This window comes from Crinia signifera, chromosome 1, assembly GCF_055691185.1.
Source record: "Crinia signifera chromosome 1, ASM5569118v1, whole genome shotgun sequence".
In the NCBI taxonomy this organism is placed as follows: domain Eukaryota; kingdom Metazoa; phylum Chordata; class Amphibia; order Anura; family Myobatrachidae; genus Crinia; species Crinia signifera.
Window position 1 is genome coordinate 80817498 of NC_139217.1, and position 20693 is coordinate 80838190.

Sequence of the window (20693 nt, forward strand, 5' to 3'; positions counted from 1 at the left end):
CTGTTATCTCTAGCTAATTACAGACTATTACTGCAACAAAAACATCTTGTTGGGCGAAAAGGTTATTATTTGGGAAATGCATCCCTCGTCCATGGCTGGTTTATCCTGTGTGGTATGAATTTTTAAAAAATGGTTTTATTACTTCAGGATATGAATAATCAAAAACATGAACTTAGAAATGAAATATTTGGTTCAAACTCTGCATCGCCGTGCCCACAGCTTCTCTGCTCTTGCTTTGGCAGCCAAGTTTCGATTTGACTTTTTCTTATTTAAGCATGCATGGAATGTCACATGAATCGGTCAGCAGATATGATCTGTAACCTTATACCTGTAGCTGTATATTATCCTGGTCTCCTGTGAATATTTCATGCAGGTCTGCAATGAGCAAACAGTAGCTTAGAAAGCAAAAATGAACTGCTTGAGCCCCCAGATTCTATGGCAGATTCACCACACCATCACTCAGTGTGAACAGTACAAAACATAACACCATAGGCCGCCTGCCTTGTATTTCCATTTCACTGCACCCTACTTCTTAGTTAAAGGTCATATAACATGATGCAAGACCATAGAGGAACACAGTTATTTTACTACCATGTTGTTACTGACAGAGTGCTATATAAACATAACACCTCAAATGCACTTTTGCATGTGCGTCTCACTTTTTCAAGGATAAAGTTACATTACAAAAGAACCAGCACCCAGTTAGAGAACGAGAATGAAAGTTCAACTGTTCAGGTGTATGCACTGTAGTCAGAGTGGATCTAAGTAGCGTGGGAACATAACATTGTGGCTTTTCGTTGCGGATACTGATCTTTCTGATACTATCGTACAAATGCATGTGATTTTGATCATTTGTTTTGCAGCTAACTTTTTTGAACATTGAAGGGCCATACACACTGGGTGACTTTGAGTTGAAAGTCACTCAAAACTGTATGTTTGAGTGGCTTTTAGATCAAAGCTGCCCAGTTTGTATGCCCTGACGATGAGCGATGAGCGCTGCTGTGCGCTCCCACATCATAGCCGGGAACGCTGTTCACCTGCTGGTAATACCAGTAGATGAGCGGATTTGAGGTAGGCTTTGCATAGAGCTGCGCTATGCAAAGCCGTCTTCTCCCAGCTCGCGGTGCCGGGCAGGGGGAAAGCCGCTTACTGTGTATGCACTGAGCGGCTTTCCCCCCCCAGCGATGAATGTGATTATCGCTGTCCATACACGCTGGGCATAGTCGCCCAGTGTGTATGGACCACTGGAAGTCTACCAACTTCAAAAGCAGCTGACACTGGAGCTCCCATTCTGATATGATACTGGCAACAATTACCCTTTTGATCCCATCACAGTGGATCTTTTTGTCTCAGTCTCGCCTATTATAAATTGTATAAGCAAATCTACAATATTTTCTACTATTGAGAGTAAATCCATGTACACTGACCTTGATTACCAAGCAGTCTCAGCACTCTGCATGTATAAGCTCATTGATTAACAGCTGTTGTATGAGAAATATTTTCATTTTTCAAAACAATTTATTTTTAGGCACTCGTTCATTTAAATGAGCAACACACTTAAGACAGGGAGTAGGGTGGTGGTGGGGTCATGGCATCGGTTCGTGCCTTGTGCCCTCTGCAGTTTTCATATATGTAGTGTTTTCGCACTAGCTCAAAAGGAGGGCGACGGAATTCTGTAAATGACCGCTCATGTCCGTGCAGCTCCCATATTTCACAATCTGTGTTCCTTTTTGGATCGGTAAACTAGCATTATATTACATGCAACATTCTAATGGGATCTCAAGGCTCATAGAATCCTCCCCTTTTTTTATAAAGCGTCATGTGTTGTGCATAAAACACCAGTGGATATAAGCCCTAAGGAAAGTATTACATTATTAGTGGCTTTCAATTACAGTACATAGCCATTTAAAAAATACCTAAAAGGTCCACGTCTGCATGATGGCTGTGATGTGCCACTCTGGAACTCCACATCAAGCCCGTAAACAATACAAGTTTTTCCTGGAGAGATGTTTAGCAAAACTTGCAATGTCATGCCTACCGGAATAAGCAAATAATTGCGTAGCCAAATAGTGCATGAAGTGAGTCAGCCCTTTAAGGGGCTATTAATTCTTGCCCATGTGCTGCTTTGTACAGAACAGAGAATTCTGATCACCCAGCAGTACACATTTAGCTGTATACCTTCAAGGTGTGAGGGGAAATGTGCGTACCAGCCTTGTCACCAGTTCTGTAGCACAATTCACAAACGCTAATTAGATCTAACCCCAATAAAAAAAGCATTCCATGTTAAAATCCTGTTAACAAAATGCTTATTGCTACCTGCCTCGGTGAAAGAAATAGACACTTGTTTTCATCGTTTCGCTTCTGTATGTGTTTAACATATAAGCTTTCACTGTTGTATGGATATTTATTTATTTATATTCATACTTCTATATTTTTTGCAATCAATAAAACATTTAATATTTAAAAAAGGAATGAGACACTCTCATACAATGAAACCTTCCAAAGTCCTTTTTATAGTATGGAATGTTTGTACTGACCTTGGATATACAGTATATACAAAATCCGCTACCTACAAAGGCAGTTTTTGTAACTAGGCCTAATTTACTTAATTGTTCAGTACAATCTAATGTCCCAACGTTACCATTTTTTTAACACCTGCTCAGGTTCTCAGATCCTGAATACTGCACCCAATATATTGGAAATATAACCCAATACTTGTGGTGTAAACAAATGTCCGTGAAAATTACATGCATCTGCAATTGTATCCAAATAACAAAAAACATTGGGGGAAAATAGGCGGGAAAATTTTAATTTAAAACCGATACGAATCACTTGGCCTATCAGTCTCCCCATGTACTGTACATGCACACACTAAAATATTAAGGCCCCCATACATTAGGCCGACTTGTCCTAGGGACAAGTCGGACCCAATTTACCTGCGAGCCGCCCGGCAGCTCCCCGGGAGGCTCACATACAATCTGGCACTTGATGTGCCATTTTTTACATGGGATAAATCGCATGCGATTTATCCCATGTTAAAAAAAACCAGGGGAGCTGCAGGGCGGTGAGGAGTAGTGGGGGCGGGCAGCGGCAGTAGTGGGGGCGGGCAGCGGCGGCTGCGGTGGTGGCGGCCAGCGGTGGTGGTGGGGGCGGCCAGCGGCGGTGGGGGCGGACGGCGGGTGCGGTGAGCGCTGCTGACCTGGCCGGGCAGTGTACTTACTTACATAGCAGCAGCGGGGACGGGCAGCGCAGTGGCGGCTATTATATTTTGAAAATACTTGTCAAATGACCGGCCGCTCTCAGCCAATCAGAGAGCGGCCGGTCATTTGACAAGTATTTTAAAAATATAATAGCCGCCACTGCGCTGCCCGTCCCCGCTGCTGCTATGTAAGTAAGTACACTGCCCGGCCAGGTCAGCAGCGCTCACCGCACCCGCCGCCCGCCCCCACCACCGCCCGGCCAGGTCAGTCAGCCGGTGGTCAGGGACCCGCTGCCCGCCCGGTGTCTGCATGCATATGCCTGTCAGGTGGCAGGCATATGCATACAGGGAGGTCGGACGTGATCGTATGTACAGACCGTCCGACCTCCCTGATCCGGTCCGATGCGCACGGGACCGCGCATCGGATCGGATCAGATATCACACACATACGATTTTGGGCCGATTTCATCCGATTATCGGCACCAAGTGCCGAAATCGGATGAAATCGGACCAAAATCGCATAGTGTATGGGGGCCTTTAGGGTTATTTTTTTTTTTGTAATCAGGAACCAATTATCTGGATTGCAAGAGGAATTCAAAGTACCTGAAGGAAACCCATGCAAGTACGGGGAGAACATACCAACTCCACACAGTTAGGGCCATGTTGGGACTTGCTGTGAGGCAGAAAAGCTAACCATTAACCATCCAAACTGCCTAACTGTGTTAACACATATAACCTTAGCCCTGGAGTTATATGAAATTTCATTATAGCTTTGACATCTTGGGATACATTAAAAAAATATGTAAATGTGCTTATATTGAAATACATGCATCCCAGTGCAAGTCAACTGATCACCTGAATACAGCAAACATTTTACCTTTCTTTAAAATAAATTAATAGCATTACAATTTCTTCATTTCAAACTTGTTATTATATTTAGCATGTCCCACAGACCACAGAACTGGAGAGCACAACGGAGAACAAGGAAGAGCTGACATATTTCCTAGGATGATACTAAAACCACGGGGGGAAAAGCAGAAGTTCTGCAAATCTATTCAGGAGATAGGAGAAGAGTATAAACAATCACATAAAGCCAGGGTAACTGCCTAGCCAGCCTGTAAACATTAGACTTTAGATCCAATAATACCTATATTGCAGCAATAACAGGAACAGGCTATGTATTTATTTTTTAACAAGACTTCTAGATAGAGAACAGCTTCAATAACACAGATTAATAATAAAGAATGATATGGATGAAGTACAAAAAGTAAAGTATTATGTGGAACTGTGGGAAACCATCTCTTGCTGTAGTGGTAAATGGTCTTATAGCTACATTTTACTTCTATAACTTAACCAAGTCAAGGTGGGTACACACTGAGCGATATGCAATCTAGTTAGGCGAATCAGATCGGCATATATCGTCTACATGGCCGGGCTCAATATGCCTGCTACAGCGGTGCTGCAAATCCAACCTAGTGACATTGCTAGCAATTTGGTGTTTATCCCACAGTGTGTACGACAAACGATATATAATCGGACCAATTCGAAGTCACCTTCATGCCATTAACTAGAACGGAGTGGCAGGAAGGTATTTCTAGTGTGTACAGGATTTCAGATAGATCACTTGCGTTCAAACAATGACAAATATCGTTTGGACATTAGCAAGATTGCCGTGTGCATATGCCCAATTAGGTCGGTTCTGAACTTAAGGGAAATCATCAGTAAAGTCAGAATAACTAACAGTTGCTCCAATGTGTACCAAGCTTAACTACAATACTGTAGCATGGTTGCTACATCCAAGGGCAGTTACAGGTTTTAAAGAATTGTAAACTACTCATGTTGGGAATGACTATACTCCCTTTTTATTTATTTCTTTTTTACACAGAAATTGTATATCATTTTTATATTGTTTGGGACAATGAAGGTACAGAAATACAAATCTACACACAAATATGTCACACACACGAAACCCATCAGATATATCGTTTGGTACAATTGTATAGTAGAAGATAGATCTCATGAGAAATATTTTATGCAAAAAAATGACACCAAAGTACCAATCCTCTGGAATCACTCACGGGAAGGTCCAGGGGGAGTTCAAGCAAAATTGTATTTAATTTCCGCATCAGATATATTGTTGTAGTGTATGGGGGCCTTAAGCATCTGATGAAGAAAGGAGAAAGAAACACAGGAGGTGGGAGAGAATGCTAAGTAATATAGATCAACTTGATCTCTGCATCACCGGAATGGTTTCATATATTAGACATAACAAGTACCCAGGTTTTTCATGTTCGCTCAAGTTATTGGCTGACCATGTGGGCTATGCCTGCCAAGAGCAGGAAGACTGCCATTTAGCTGGAACCATTACAAGGATTAGGTGCCAGATAAACCACCAGCCAATCAGCTCCTACCTGCTATGTCACAGGCTGTTTGAAAAATGACAGGTAGTAGCTGATTGTCTGGTGGTTTATCACTCTCCCTTTTATCACTTTTCAAGGCTTAGTACATCTTGCCCTAGATGAGAGTGGAAAGAGCAGCAGACTCTGGATGGGGCAAGCATGCTAGCAAGGACAACACAACCCAGGGAAGGAGAGTGCAGGCATTTGTATATATTCTCCACCTACTTACATGCACGTTACCTGCAACAGCAAATACAGCTCCATAAAAGCTTGCAGAGCGCCGCACAATCATCAGCCCTGCAGTAAAACCAACCCAGTTCTTATCCACATCGCTAATCTTTTTTGTGGTTTTATTGTACAGCGCAAACAATGGAGGCTTTCGTGCATAAGACCAGACACCTGCCTTGCATTTATGAAAGGATTTCTTAACAAGCCACCTGGACGTCAAATAAAAATACCTTTTATAACCAGATTACTGACATGTATTCTTTATACAAGTGGAGTCACCATGCAATAAAGCCAGGCAGGTGCTCCAAGCAAATAATCTAAACTTCTTCTCTGTGGAAAGGTCACGGAACTGATGCAGTAGCCCTGCAGCTACACTTCCAAATAGAAACTGCTATTTTTTTATAATGATGTAAAATTAATAAAATCGACGAAGAGAAGAGAACAACTAGAAAGTAATATCGGAGACAAAACAAAAGTATTACCATATTATGCTGCACTTCCCAGAAAATAGATTAATTCATATCAGTCCCTGACCCATTGGAGCCTAAAGACCTAGGGGCTTGGAGAAGAGATAAACTGGCGATAAAGCGGAGAAAAGGTAAAAGGAGATAAAGCACAGCCAATCAGCTGTGTTTGAAAAAGACAGTTTGATGTTGATTGGCTGGTGCTTTATCTCCTTTTACCTTTTCTCCGCTTTATCTCCAGTTTATCTCTTCTCCAAGCTTAATAAATCTGCCCCCTAAACTCTATACCGCACACATGCAGACACTAGGGTCCAATAACGCTAATACCGACCAGTGCCTGAGCTATTAATTCCACTAATAAGGACCTGCCAACATCTAGTGTCCAGGGCACCTTATGGCTGAGCAGCTCATTTATTAACATCCCATAATACACGCTGTGTGTGTAATTTTATTAGAGCATGCTACAGGTTGAGTATCCCTTATCCAAATATCCATTATACAAATTATTCCGAAAACTGTAGTCTCCAAAATGTACTTTTATTTTTTGCTAAAAACCTACTGGGTACATATGTAGCTGGCACTACTGGGGAAATCACATGTAACTGGCACTAAATATGTGCGTGATGCAAGGACACCATTGCTTGGCATTCACATTCAGTATCTGAGATAGATCACAAACTTTGTTTCATGATTAATGCACAATGCACGGGTTTCATGTTTAATGCACAAATAAAATATATGTGTGTGTATTTTATGTGTTTGATGTGTGTATACAACATAAATTTCAAGATACCTCATTCAAATATAAAAATATTCCAAAATACAGAATAATCTGTTATCCAAAATTCTTCTGGTCCATACACAATGTATACCGTCTTTTGATTAATCTGGCATTTATTGCAAAACAATACCCAATTCAGGGGTTATATACACACAGATTCCAAAGAAATAAAACTGACAGTTTTTGCAGATGACATTAAAACTATATTGTATTGGTTGTGCAGATGTTATTATGATAACAGTCCCCGGCCTCATGCACCTTATTAAAGTTGTACCTGCCACCCCTAAAAAGAGATTCAATACACTAATTGTCTATCCTTGCACTTTATATGGCAGAGGAAATGACTGCATATTGACCTATTAAAATGACTGCAGTCCATTGCAAATGGTGGGATTAACTTGTCCCTCATGTCCAATAATACCCCCAGACAGCCATTCTCTGTTATTTTAAGGACTAGTTGCAGGGTCAGGAAGTTTGGGGAGTTCCAGGGGATGGGGGGAGCAGGTGGGGTTCTAAATGTAGTTATTCTCAGGAACATTTGGTAAAATATCTGGCACTAGCTCCAGAATGGGCACGGTTTGGCATTCTCTCACGTAATCTTAGGATCGCAAGGGAAGGCAGGCGGCTGCTATTGGCAGTCAGTGCGGAAGCTCTTTAAGACAGTAGCACCGATACAGAATGGAGTGCCCTTCATTTACGGCACTCCGGCACAGTAAGACATGGGGAGTAATGTGTAAGTAATGGTGTAAGTGCCAATACCATTTATCTTCCACAATGAGTAATCCTACAGCTACCCCCACTGTTCGCTGCATGGAATTATTTAAAACACTCAAAATGAAAAATGAATAAAAGCCAGCAAATAAAGCAGCTATTTAATTTATTGGTATTCCTTGCAAGTCTTGTTATCATGGAAGTGTGTTGGCCCATACACATTCAGCTTGCTGTTTATAGACAAGGATTACCTCCAAGCTAGTCTTCTGGATCTCAATTGTACAAAGACTAACTGGTGAAACTAGGATACAAACATGGATACTTACCAAGGGTTCAGCCATTACAACTTCTATTTTTTTCTCCGCTTGAATAGCGAATTCTGCAAAGAGGCTTTTAATGACATATTCTCCAGGCTTGACATCTGGGTCAATCGTAATGTTTGACATTGTGACACTTCTCTTTTCCAAAGGACAGTGGTTGATTGGAGTGACCCGTTTCTTGTTTATAGTGCTGGCTGGAACAGAAGCTGAGGAGAAAAAACACAGACAGGAACATCAGAAGACACATCCAGCAATTCTATATACTTGCATTACGGTTATATTAACAAAGGGATATATATATATATATATATATTCAATAATATTTGTGCAGCCAAGAAAATGGCTGCCAACTTCACATGTTTAAACTGCACATAACAAATGTTGGCAAGAAATATTATAATATATTGGAATGTGTAGTTCTAAAATAAAAAAAAAAAAAAATTATTATGTATGGGGAAAAAATTGCACACACACTGATAAATTGAAGCAGCAGAAAATATTGTCAAAATACAAAAATTCAAGACCCTTGGCAAATAAAATGAGTTTCCTGTTAACGGTCAGTCATATTGATCTCTTTTAAAAGTGCCAAGTGAATTTGTCAATATATGTATGAAAATTGCCAAACATTCATCATCATTATTCATCATAATGACCTGTAATGTTTACCTTTTATAGGAAATATACATAAATTTATTTGAATTTATATAACAAATGTGAGTGCCTGACATTTTTAGCAGATATTTCGAACATCTCGCAGAGATGTTAGCACTCAAAAGAGCCACTAAATCTAAAATAAAAGCTATCCTAGATAAAAGTAGCATTTGATATTGTTCACAGATATATATGTAGATGTTTCCAGACCTGGATAGAACTTGAGATCTTGGTAGCTTAAGAATTTTTTATCTGGGTGTGCTGTATTATTATGCCATTTTTGAACATCAACATTATAGATATTGGGCCGGGAGTTTGCGGTGCAATATTTAATTGATCTTTTTATTCTGCTGATAGCGCTCATTATGGTTGGCTATAGTTTCAGCTAATCCTAACCAAACTAATGTGTGCACCATGAACAGTCCTATTTGAGCGTTCATTGCAGCTTGCCACCCCTGAGGGTCGAAAATATTTAAATACCACCCTATTTAGGGATAGGGTTAATCTGCAGTTCGTACTATAACACTAGAAAAATGTTATGTCAACATGCTATCTGACGACACGTACAGTGGCAGCATTATGGACATGTCAGCATTCTGGTGTCAACATTTTGTACCACACACATTCTATGTTATCAGCCATTTCCCATGCTGGAAAATGTCGCAATTTTATGCGATCAATTAATCTTTATTAATCTTTATTCCTGATAAATGACAACATTTTGTTATCACTAATACTGCATTAATGGTCCAGTACAACAAACATTTCCGCTTTTAAAGTAAAGGACGGCTTAAAAATGCTGAAGGAAACCGTAGTAGTGGGTTATAAATATATAATCACATTTGTAGAGTTCTAATCCTTTCGGAAAGAGAATTTGACCTGTAAATTTGCCAGGGCAAGTTGGGTCCTTTCTCTGTTTGAAAGAGTCAAACCGGGTCCTTGACCCTGGTTGCTACCAAGGTTATTCCTGGGTCCAATCCAGACTACTTTCTGACAGGGCAAGACCCAGGTTTTTCGGCACGGGTTATGCTTAATTGAAGTCAACGGGCGAATAGGTAGCACTGGGGCAGATGTATGAACCAGCGTTAAGTGCAAAAATGCACTTAACGCTGGTTAACTGGGGGGGATTACGATTCCTCCAATGTATTACTAGCGCACCTAATGCGCGCTAGTGACAGCCTGCCGAGTTACGCTCGGCGGGGCTGTCCCCTGCAATCCGTCCCCAGGGATTAACGGCCGGGGCGATGTATTAATAGCCTTCAAGGCGTTAATTCGCCCTGGCCGCTTCGCCAGCTCAGGGCTAGCGTTGTCCTATCCCCCACTGTGGGGACAATGCTAGCCCTGCGTTTGGCTTGGGCTGCGCTGGAGATCTCGCGGTTTTAGTGAGATCTCGCGCATGCCCAGAAAGCCGGCATGGGGAGGGGGGGGGACGGCGAGTGCGCATGTGTGGGGCGGCGAGGGAGACGATAAGGAGAGCGGTTCACGCTGGGGATAACAGCTGGGATGGGGTTAATACATCTGCCTATAACGTTTGCCCGCTTCTCCACGTTATGCTGGAGAGGCGGGAATCGTTATTCGCCAAACGTTATAGGCAGATTAATACATCTGCCCCACTGTCTCATAACTCATCAGCTTGTGACGTCCACTTTTGAGGTTTACACTGTATTGAAGGGCTGATGGGATTAAGCTGCAGAGTGAAAGGGATGTACTGGGCCAAATGTAATAGGGTGAGAGTTTCAGAAAGTGAGAGATTTTGGGAGAGTTTTCCCATGTTTTTTAAAGCTGCAATCATTTACTCTGCAAAACCAGGTTGATTTTGCCATGTAATTGATTGCTGCTTTAAAAAACATGGGAAAACTCTCCCAAAATCTCTCACTTTCTGAAACTCTCACCCTATTACATTTGGCCCACTGTAGGAACTTAAACCCGTGCCCAAGCGGTGTTCCAGAAAACCCAGGAAGAGGCAGGTATTATATGTACAAATAGATGTTCAATTCTAGTCATCTGAGCATTTTGCCAGCTGAAGAAATAGGTACATTTCCTATACTCCTAACTTTAAATAGAGCATACTGTACATCATCATTTGTAACATATTTTACTATTGTGGCCAACTGCGTAAGCAAGCAGGAGATTCTAAATTCCTATTTGCCCTTTTCGCACTCCAGTGACCCAACTCCACAAGAAGCACTCAAATGACATTAATAATTACAAGTTTCTATAGAATGCATCATTCAGAGAACATACCCAATATGAAGTGAATTTCAGAAAATCAAAAATTGTTGTAAAAGAAAACTACAACTTATTTTCCATGAAACCGTCTTCTGTGTAATCAACCCCACAGTGAGTGTCACAACAGCTGCATGAGTGTTCTTGGAATTAGGACATGTGGACTGGCCAGATAAAGAGATACCAGCATTCCTTCCTCTCAAAGATGTGGGCTTTCATTGTGTTCTACTCACGAAGGAAAAACACCAGGGCAAACCTATGGGAGCCACAGAAAAGCAAATACTGGTGTGTGTAAAATAAACACCAAAATTCACATATTTATTTTAAGAGGACCAGTCACCTTCACACACTGGACACAGCTATTTTTAGGCTGGACCTGTTGTCATGAGAAATCAGCCTATCAGTATCCTGGGAGCTGTGGAATTAAGCATTTCAGCATTCACATAAGTACTGTAGCTGGAAGTTACGGTTTCTGGTGCACTTCCAGTGATCGCACTAGTTACTGTAGCTGGTGCATTTCCAGTGATGGCATTAGTTACTGTAGATAAAAGTTAATGTAGCTGGTGCATTTCCAGTGATCACACTAGTTACTGTAGCTGGTGCATTTCCCGTGATCACACTAGTTACTGTAGCTGGTGCATTTCCAGTGATCACACTAGTTACTGTAGCTGGTGCATTTCCAGTGATCACACTAGTTACTGTAGCTGGTGCATTTCCCGTGATCACACTAGTTACTGTAGCTGGTGCATTTCCAGTGATCACACTAGTTACTGTAGCTGGTGCACTTCCAGTGATCACACTAGTTACTGTAGCTGGAAGTTACGGTTTCTGGTGCACTTCCAGTGATCGCACTAGTTAATGTAGCTGGTGCACTTCCAGTGATGGCATTAGTTACTGTAGCTGGAAGTTACTGTAGCTGGAGCACTTCCAGTGATGGCATTAGTTACTGTAGACTGAAATTACTGTAGCTGGTGCACTTCCAGTGATGGCATTAATCACTGTAGACAAAAGTTACTGTAGCTGGTGCATTTCCAGTGTTCACACTAGTTACTGTAGCTGGTGCCTTTCCAGTGATCACACTAGTTACTGTAGCTGGTGCCTTTCCAGTGATCACACTAGTTACTGTAGCTGGTGCACTTCCAGTGATCACACTAGTTACTGTAGCTGGTGCCTTTCCAATGATCACACTAGTTACTGTAGCTGGTGCACTTCCAGTGATAGCACTGGTCACTGTATCTAGAATTTACGGTAGCTGTGATCGCACTAATTAATGTAGCTGGACCCAATACCTGGCTTTTAAGATAAACTGTTGCAATGCTATTTAAAAAGAAATAACTAAAGTTAAAGCCGATATAATTAAACTTGCCAATAGGAATTAGAGTGATTATACTGAAACGTGTTATGTATGAAGTGAAAGCCGCAGGACTACTAGGATGTTCTAAAAGAACATTTGGATGTTATGAATAGTTTACTGCTCATCTTAAAGTACTTTTGTGGTGAAAGTTGGAGACTTTCCCCATGATTCACACCATCCACGAATCCTTCCCAGACTGCCAGGATTGGGTCAGTCCTCACAATTCTTGTGTATAGGAGAATAGCTAATATTGAGAAGGGAAAGCAGAGCAGTTGTGCAAATCCCTTTACCCTTCCAACTTACATACATAGAATTATATGTGACTACCACTCACACGGCACATTGCAGAGGATGTATTAAGTGGACTGGTGACATATAAAAAGCCCAGAAGCCTCCTGGGAAGGCATACAGTACATCACTTTGGGCTGCAGAGAAAAGCAGATGTGTGCTTTTATTCCTATATGTGTTCTGCACTAACATTTCTCTATAAGGAATTCTCGTCCTTCAAAGAACTGTGATAGAAAGTGGTAGGTGCCGCTGCAGATTACACTGTTGTAATGTGGTGACATCCCAGTTAGCGGTCTTACTCAGTATGTATGCAAACTGTGTGTGTAATAAATCAAACTTGTGTCATTTGATGCCAAAGTCAGTATAGTTGCTGTGCTTCACAAGGGTATAAAAGCAGGTAGGCCTCAAACCAGATAAAAGGCATAGCAATTATGTTTCCACTTCGGGGTGATTTGTAGCACAGGACCGACCACATGAATGTACAATTTGGTCAGCATAACAGGGATGTCTGTACTATAAACAATGCCAACATCGAAGCCTGTAACAGGCCTCCAGTACCACCTCTACACTGATAACCCCCAAATCTTCCACTCCTCCTCTGACCTGCCCTCTCCTAACTTGTGTGACCAACTCTTCCAACTAATACCACATTGCTCTCCCAATGGTGTCAACAGAGCTGATCTCCCCTCCCTATTCATTCACCCAAGCCTTGGTGTCATAACTGATGCATTGTCACATGCATCCTAGTAAACTATTAGGGTGCAAACCAAAACATGTTTTCATTCCTTCAACAGTTGCACAGGATTAGTGGTGTTAAGCCGTTTCACCTGCACTCACACTGCACCACAACAGATATACATGGGTTCTTGAAAAAAAAAAAAAAAAAAATCCAACTCCTTCCAAGCCATCACCCATCCTGAAAACCTCTCTCATCTCTTAACCCTTTGAGTGCCAACATTTATGTGAGAGATGTGCAAAATATCCGCTAAGATTCCAGCGTCGCTCGCATTTGTTATATTAATTTAAAAAAAAAAAATTACATTTCCTATACAAGGTAAATATTACAGGTTACAGGTCATTATAACTTACCAATTTTCCGACCTATTTTGACAAATTCCCTTGGCACTCAAAGGGTTAACCACCTCTCACTTACAAATCTCCTCCCAATCACATCATGGTACCCACCTATACTACTCATTGATTAACACTCCAGGATATCCTCTATCACAATTCTGGTCTTCAAGAGCCCTTTCAACAGAAGCACTATTGTTATTATGTCACCACCTTTATAAGGAACTGGTCCTTTCTACAAAGGTACATATTAAAAATTGTGAAAAGATTGTACACAGATATTACCTTCAGACAGATAGAAGGAGCCAGTGACTTGCCAGGGCAAGCCGGGTTCAACTAGACCAGGGCCAATGCCCAGGCAATTTCAACGAAGGTGAGCTCTTTCCCACAGAGAAAGGAACCGAGTTAAGCTGGCTTGTCACGCCAAATGCTCGGGTCCAAATGCTTGCCGTAGTATATTTATTTCCTATGTGAAAGGGGGTAACCGAGCTGGAACTGGGACCCTACCCATGGTCCAAAGCAGTTTAAAAACCAGGGTCCAAGGCCCCACTCTGTCTGAATATGGTAAGAATGCTAATGCAAAGGAAAGAAAACACTGTTTTGGGAGTGGTCTTATACAGACCCTCATCATGCCAAGATGTTATTTACTTCATTAAACCTGTACGCAATTTCTTGTTTCCAATATGCATGGTGGTGCCCCCATTCTTCAAGATATTTTTATCCACTACTTGTATAAACAAATGTTTTTTCTAATACTTTTTATTGACAGGTTATAGCAAACAATTCCGAATTATACACACATCACATACAATCTCAAAAATATAATATTTACTTGTAAATACATTTACACACACACACACACACACACACACACAAAATAAAAACTAACAAAAAGCAAAGACTGTTTGCCGTCCACTAGCTCTAAAACTCACACGTTGTGTAACTGCCACAGATCAAAAGGAACATTCCTAACTTTCTCCATTGTTTATCTGATCTTAAGCATTACCTCTACATTATCCTGTGCAGCGTTCATGTCAGCTGGAAAACAATGCAGTGCTGGAGATGTTTCCTTTCGCACCACAGCGGCGCTTGCTCGTTGATTTCCCACATAGCTGGGCATGGTTAGAGAACAAACAAACACACTATTGTTTTCGGTGAATAATGTGCAGTGTGTTCATTGAGCTGTGAATGTGTTATTTTGTTTGGTTTGCTATTGTCTGTACAAATTATAAGTCCAAGATCTCATTCAGCAGAAATTTAGTATTTTTAACTCTTGAGACTAGCGGCATGCCACTGTTCCCATAGTACTGTACATGTCTGACCTGACCGTACGAGTGAAGGAACATTCTAAGGCTATAATAACAGATGATATACCAAGTTTTGTAAAACAGCGCTTTTCCCATGCCATTCGCTGAGGTTCTACATGATCCCTTTTATGCAAAAGACACTTAACAAATAAATGAAACTGAAATGTATGTATGGAATTCTCCATGAACTGCAAGAGTAAGATAAGGACACAAGGACAATGCTGACCACCCAGCAGCAATGGTACTGAAGTGCACAAAACAACACCACCACCACCACCACCACCACCACCACACAATTGACCCTTTTACAGTTGTAAATAAAATGTGTTTTTGTTATTTCTTTTAACACAAATATAAAATTGGGTTCCTAGTTAACAAATACACTTCACTTCAGATATCAATCTTTACCCTCTTTTCTTCTATAGATACAGTAGCGCGGAAATTCAACCATTTTGCGAGCAAGTCAATTGGGGCAGTACGGAGGGTGTAATTACTGCCTCACAGCACTGAGGTCATGGGTTCGATTCCCACCATGGCCAAACTGTGCAGAGTTTGTATATTCTCCCCATACTTGCGTGGGTTTCCTCCGGGTACTCCGGTTTCCTCCCACAATCCAAAAATATACTGGTAGGCTAATTGGCTCCAAACAAAATTAACCCTAGAATGTCTGTGTGTGTGTGTACATGTGGTAGGGAATATAGATTGTAAGCTCCACTGGGGCAGGGACGGATGTTAATGTTCATCTATACTCTGTGTGCGCAATATAAGAAACTGGTAATAAATAAATAATAAATAAATAATTGTTTGTGCCAATGAGCACCCAATATTTCTGATCACACCCTATTGAGGTGGTGAATAGTAATCTGTATATAGATCAGCATTAGGATGACCAAATGAGGCATTCTGAGTACTTTAAATTGTGTTAAATTAAATAAAAACTATGCAGTCACAGTCATCATTCTCTGACTGGGCAAAAAAGCGGTTTGCACACTTAGTAAGCCAGCAACTAGCATTGTGGTACTAGTCAAGTCAGGTTTTAGCTCGCACCTCAGGAAAGCCACTAGTCGCGGGTTTACAGTGCAGCTAATTGAATAGCTCCAGACATTCATCTACACAAAACTGCGTTAAATTCAACACTATTTTAACAATATTTTACCAGGCATCGAATTGAAGAAATAAATTAATATTCTAGCAAAACAAAAAGGGATTCTGGGAAACCTGATTTATGTGGCCGGCCTCTAAATTGAGATTAATTTAAAATTAAACCAGGGTAACAAGCTAATTTTACCTGTTGTTTTATCCACACACAGGCTAATGCTATGTACACTTTGGCAAATATGTACCCCTACAGTAAATTACTAAACATTTATAAATCACACAGATTCCATAATTCACCATGGCATTTTGTGACCTATACAATAGCTGTCATCCCACAGTGACCAAGTAACGCTTGGTGACGTCTAACACTCACACAATTTACAAGCGGTACATTGTAAATAAAATGGCAATAACATGGAAAAGTAAACCTTACAGACAGTAGTCTTTTGTATTACGAAAAACATAAGACACAATAATGGCCATTACTGATAATGAGCCATAGCAGGTGCAATTTAAAGTGTACGAGCAAAGCGTGACCCTAGATCGGACAGTTGTTGTTGTTGTCTGATGTATCCCAGCCAACGCATGCCGTGTTCCAGGACAAGGCAGAAACACAATCTACATACAATAAGCATCTGAAGATTCCGTAAAATATGTTATTAGGGAAAAATGCAGATATTTTCTTTTATTCTGAGGCGTAACAAACTATATTCCAGAATGGAATGAGGTTACAAGGCTTCTCATATGTCCCATAAATCTGGATTACAACTGGGAAAAGTGTTCTGTACACCAGCTGTTGCTTACTACTCTCATTAGATGGCTGAGCATCATGGGAGTCACATATCAGTGCCAGCTGGATCACCACAGACCTGCCCATTTATATCGTCTGCCTTATATTGCTGATTTGTAGCTAGGGGGAGGTCCTGAACAGAACTTTCTCCAAAGCACTGGTAAAACATCTAGTTACTAAACATGCATTAACTGCAGCAGTTAGGAGAGCGTTCCTTTTTTTTTTTTTTTTTTAGATTTGTCCTCAAAAGGTTTTATTTCCAATTACTATGCTTCCAGTTACCAACAATGTAAGTATTAAAAATGCAAAAGCTCAGAATGCACTAATAGTTCTTGTGACAGCTCGCACCTGCATTCAATTATGAAGAGTAAGCTGTTTTGTTAGACTTATTTGTTGTGTTCCCATAACTACCCGACTGTACTGCCAATTTCCCAAATGATGTAGAGTACATTCAATATAACAACGGATGAGGGTACACGTTAGTGAGGCCTAAAACGAGGGAAAGGCAGTGGAAATTGCCATGCGTCACCCTTTAATCATCCCCCTATACCTCCCACAGAGCATAAAATGCACCGACGCCTCACTGTATAAATATAAAGCAATAAGACTACATACGCATAATATTTTATTCCTGTAGACAACCCTCCCATATAAGTACACAAAACCCACAGGGCTGCCATACAGTTCAAATGATAGTAATATCACTGAATGGCTGATTGGCGTTATTAACATAACGTATTCATAGTCCGTAACACTTCATGTTCAATTAACATAAATTATTAACTCCTCACACAAAATCAATGACATTATTATTAGGTTGACATGAGAACAATTTATTTTTGTAATGAAAATTATTTCACACAGATCCTTAATTATACATAGAACATAATTATGCTGTAAACAGGACAATTTAATGTTTAATTCAATGCTACTATTAGCGTTGCAATTTTGAAATGTTTTTTTTTTTTTTTTCCAGGTGATACTTGCGGCCGCAAATATTAAATGTTAAATGGGCCCCCTATACAATAAAGGCCCAGGGCAATATTGAGCTGAAAGCAGTTTACCAGTGTGTATAGCCTGGTGTTGAGCGGTGAGCGCTGATGTTGCCGGCCGCCACCAGCAGATGAGCAATGGGTAGGACGGCTTTCCATAGTGTCGTACTATGGAAAGCTGTCCATCCCCGCAAAAATTGTCTGGGACTTGTAAAAATAGCTCAGTGTGTATGCACTGAGTGATTTTCAGCATCATTGCTCTGCATGCCCGCTGGTCAAAAATGCCCGCTGTGGTTATGCACCCTTAGCATGCTTAATACTGCTTGAGAATGTATGTTGTTTATTTTAAAAAGATTTCAGAGTTAAGCCAAACATGAAATAGTCGAACACAAGCTCATGGCAGGATTACAATTAGGTGTGGCAGAAGACACACAGATAATTGACAGCTGAATTATTAACCAAAAGGTTACAGGAGAACCCATCTTCTGCAGCCTACACTAACACATTCACATCCATTGTCTCATTTATGTCCTTGGGCTACGCCTGGTCCTCTAGCCCTTTATGTACGACAAAGGGCGGTATTCAATGAGCCGGAATCGCCAAGTTTTATGGCGATTCTGTGTTTTTATCGTGTCTGACGGTGATTTTTGGAGCCCCAAATGCGAATCACCCTATTCAATGAGCTGAAATCGCCGATGACGACCGGTGAATGAAGCAGCAATCGCCAAATGTTATTCTCTACAAATCGCCGTTTTTTGTCTATAGGATTTTACATGGGGAATCGACGGTAGTTGAGGGGAATCGCCAAAAGTGTATTCAATGAGAAGTTGGCGATTCCTTTTTCTTCTTTCATATCGCCGTTCCTCACCGAGTGTCCCTCGTCATCTTTTTCTGGTGAACTTTTATAGGAACATGTGAAATAATTGGTTTTAAGTGTTCTATTTAACTATGCAAGTCTAATGTATTATTATTTGCTGCCCTTGTGTGATGTCATGGTCGTAGAAGTGCTATACAAATATATATTTAATTTTTTCAGGTATTTTTTTTTTCTCCCACAAAGCACTGTTCTTACCCATGGTGCACCTCACTTACCCATGATTCTCCTCCCCACCTCACTCCTTCGTTTGCCCTTTGAGCAGATTACCCAGCGTTTGCCGTATGCTGTATGGGAAGCGTTTGTCCAGGGTAATTTGCTTTTTTCTTGCATTTCTCTGCATTTTTTTAAACAACTGACTACATTAATGCGGCTGTATAGGGAAACGCCGGTATGGCTGAGAATCACCGTTAGGGCCGGCGATTCTCAGCCACGTTGAATAGGGTGACTTGGCGACTCCCCACGAATCCCCATGCATGGCGATTCACAGCTAAAAACCGGCGATTGGCAGGCGAATGTTAAATCAGGATCACTGTGACCAACGATTCTGGCTCATTGAATACCGCCCATAGAAGAAAACCATGTCAAGCTTGCAATAACCCTATCAAACTGCTCCCCACCACCCTCAGACAGTTTCAGACGTTCCGAGAGGACAAACAGCCAGGAGCGAAGGTCACCTCTGCTCGCAGTAAGCACTAGTGTCAGGTAGACAAGCCAAAAATGCTTTAAAGAATGAAAGTGAAAGGCGAATGAAGGTGACGCAATTAATTTTAAAGTCTGAAATTCAAACAAGGTTCATTAAGCTTGGTATAAAAGCATTGTTTCTATAGGCTTCCCAACATGTTCAGATGCAGCACAAAAAAAAGTATGTTTACCCTAAGTACAATGTTTATATGTATTCATTTATCAGAATTTTACAGTAATTATAGGTTTTAGGACCATTGTTCAGGCCATGTTGATATAATAATATCTCATTCCTGGTGCTGGAGCTGCTATAAGGACACCTAACACCAGCCTTGCACACTTGTTGCTACACGTGCCACAGCCCTGCACATTCTCATCCCTAGATAGCAGACACCTGACTGCCTGTAATAGGCAACACCACTCAACTGTCCCACATGCATGCAAACATCAGTGACCATCTGACTGAAAACCAGTGCATAAACAATTCAGGTAAACGTCAGTAACAAGGCTAAGTTTCTTATGGGATGCGGTCATTTGGTCTACAGCATTATGGTTGACAGTCATTAGGTCGACATAGGGAAAAAGTCGACCTGGGTTTAGGTCGACATGGGAAAATGTCGACATGGTTCTAGGTGGAAAGGTCATTAGTTCGACAGGTCATTAGTTCGACATTGTCTAGGTCGACAGTCAAAAGGTCGACATGGGGGTTTTCACTGTTTTTTGAGCCGACATGTGCCGACAGGTGGTATTTCATGCCCTACCATCCACTAGGGCGTGGTGGGAGAATAAAATAGTGTGCCGAGCGTATCGAGGCACCGTGCCCGACGCATCGCGAGTGCAGCGAGGGGATGCGTTGCACTTTAAACTGAGTCCATGTCGACTGTGTTGACATTCAGGTAAAAAAACAGTGAAAAACCCCATGTCGACCTAGACAAAGTCGAACTAATGACCTTTCCACCTAGAACAATGTTGACCTTTCCCCATGTCGACCATAATGCTGTCGACCAAATGATTCCAACCCGTTTCTTATAGCATGTAGTCTTACAAAACCATAGTGCTCGATTTACGCATTTCATTATAATATAGCTTTATTGCACAGTCCTAGTTCAGAGCAAGCTTGAACACAAATAATCTATCGTGGACCATTGTAGAAAGTAAGTCTGAATGAAGAAATTGCTGACGATAGCAATATGTATTATTTGGAGAAATGTACCTTGGGCTTTCTAGGTAATAAAAGTATACTAGGTATAATGTAT

The 20693-nt window shown here is 41.1% G+C and overlaps 1 protein-coding gene across 10 annotated transcripts in view; it reads right to left on the bottom strand.

The window, feature by feature from the left end:
* The window catches only part of FRYL (FRY like transcription coactivator), a 250991-nt gene that overhangs the window by 132338 nt on the left and 97960 nt on the right, over positions 1–20693 (bottom strand). For 9 of the 10 annotated variants that reach the window (XM_083168231.1, XM_083168181.1, XM_083168125.1 and 6 more), the window contains one exon: positions 8109–8308. In XM_083168231.1, coding sequence (XP_083024357.1) covers positions 8109–8228 — 120 coding nt within the window. In that variant the 5' untranslated portion in view covers positions 8229–8308. Of the gene's footprint in view, positions 1–8108; positions 8309–14698; positions 14720–20693 lie in introns of those variants that run through there. The other variant, XM_083168232.1, reaches the window with a different exon arrangement.